Raw genomic sequence first — 1065 nt, forward strand, 5'->3', positions numbered from 1 at the left:
CCATGTGTGTGTGTGGCTGTAGTGCCCATGTGTGTGTGTGGCTGTAGTGCCCATGTGTGTGTGTGGCTGTAGTTCCCACGTGCGTGTGTGTGTGTGGCTGTAGTGCCCATGTGCGTGCATGTGTGTGACTGTAGTACCCATGTGTGTGTGGCTGTAGTACCCACGTGTGTGTGTGTGTGTGTCTGTAGTACCCATGTGTGTGTGTGACTGTAGTACCCACGTGTGTGTGTGTGTGGCTGTAGTACCCATGTGTGTGTCTGTAATACGTGTGTGTAACAAGTTTCAGATTGAGAAGACCGGGATAGATGGATTCAGGAGGGAAGCGCTGGCGGTCCGCCATCTATGAGTGACACTTTTTATTGATATCCGTTTCCTATTTTTCAGGCACTTGAACCTGAGCGTGCGCCCGAAGCAGCTCTCATCACTGGTGCGGAGCGGAGTTCCGGAGGCACTGAGAGGGGAAGTGTGGCAATTGCTGGCGGGGTGTCACAACAATGACTACTTGGTGGAGAAATACAGACTGCTCATCACTAAGGTAATGTGATATCTTCAATCCTCCGAGCTGACACCATTGCATTGTCTGTGCGGCCGAATCGGTAAATGATCGCTCTGTGAACTCTCATTCAGGGATTTTCCTTCAGCGTGTACAACTGCAGTTGAGAAAACCAACCTGGCCCGTCCTCCCTATCCCCTAACCCAGGGGTGGGCAACTCTGGCCTCCAACCAAGCTGCAGGAATAAAGTGAGTCGGCAGAAGGGATGTTCTATGTCTCTGTCTGTTTGCAGTTTATTGTACAAGGGTGGGCAACTCCGGCCCTCTAACTGCACTTTTACTGCAAATCCCAACATGCCTCTGCCTCTGGGAGTCATGCCTGTAACTGTGAGCCTTGCAATGCCTCATGGGACTTGTAGTTCCATAACAGGTAGAGGGCCAGAGTTACCCACCCTTAGAATAACCTGGACCCATCACCCGCACCCAGGGGCTTACTTATCTCTTTGTAACAAAGGCATTCTCCCATAATCTTTACAGCCTGCACCCCCATCCTGGGGTGGGGAGAGCTATGTT

General features: G+C 51.5%; 1 protein-coding gene across 2 annotated transcripts in view; it reads left to right on the top strand.

The window, feature by feature from the left end:
- RABGAP1 (RAB GTPase activating protein 1) overlaps positions 1-1065 on the top strand; it is a 94706-nt gene that overhangs the window by 25995 nt on the left and 67646 nt on the right. For both annotated transcript variants that reach the window (XM_018570651.1, XM_018570650.1), the window contains exon 12: positions 385-535. In XM_018570651.1, coding sequence (XP_018426153.1) covers positions 385-535 — 151 coding nt within the window. The remainder of the gene's footprint in view (positions 1-384; positions 536-1065) is intronic.

This window comes from Nanorana parkeri, unplaced genomic scaffold, assembly GCF_000935625.1.
Source record: "Nanorana parkeri isolate BGI_ZX_2015 unplaced genomic scaffold, ASM93562v1 scaffold1566, whole genome shotgun sequence".
NCBI classification, from domain to species: domain Eukaryota; kingdom Metazoa; phylum Chordata; class Amphibia; order Anura; family Dicroglossidae; genus Nanorana; species Nanorana parkeri.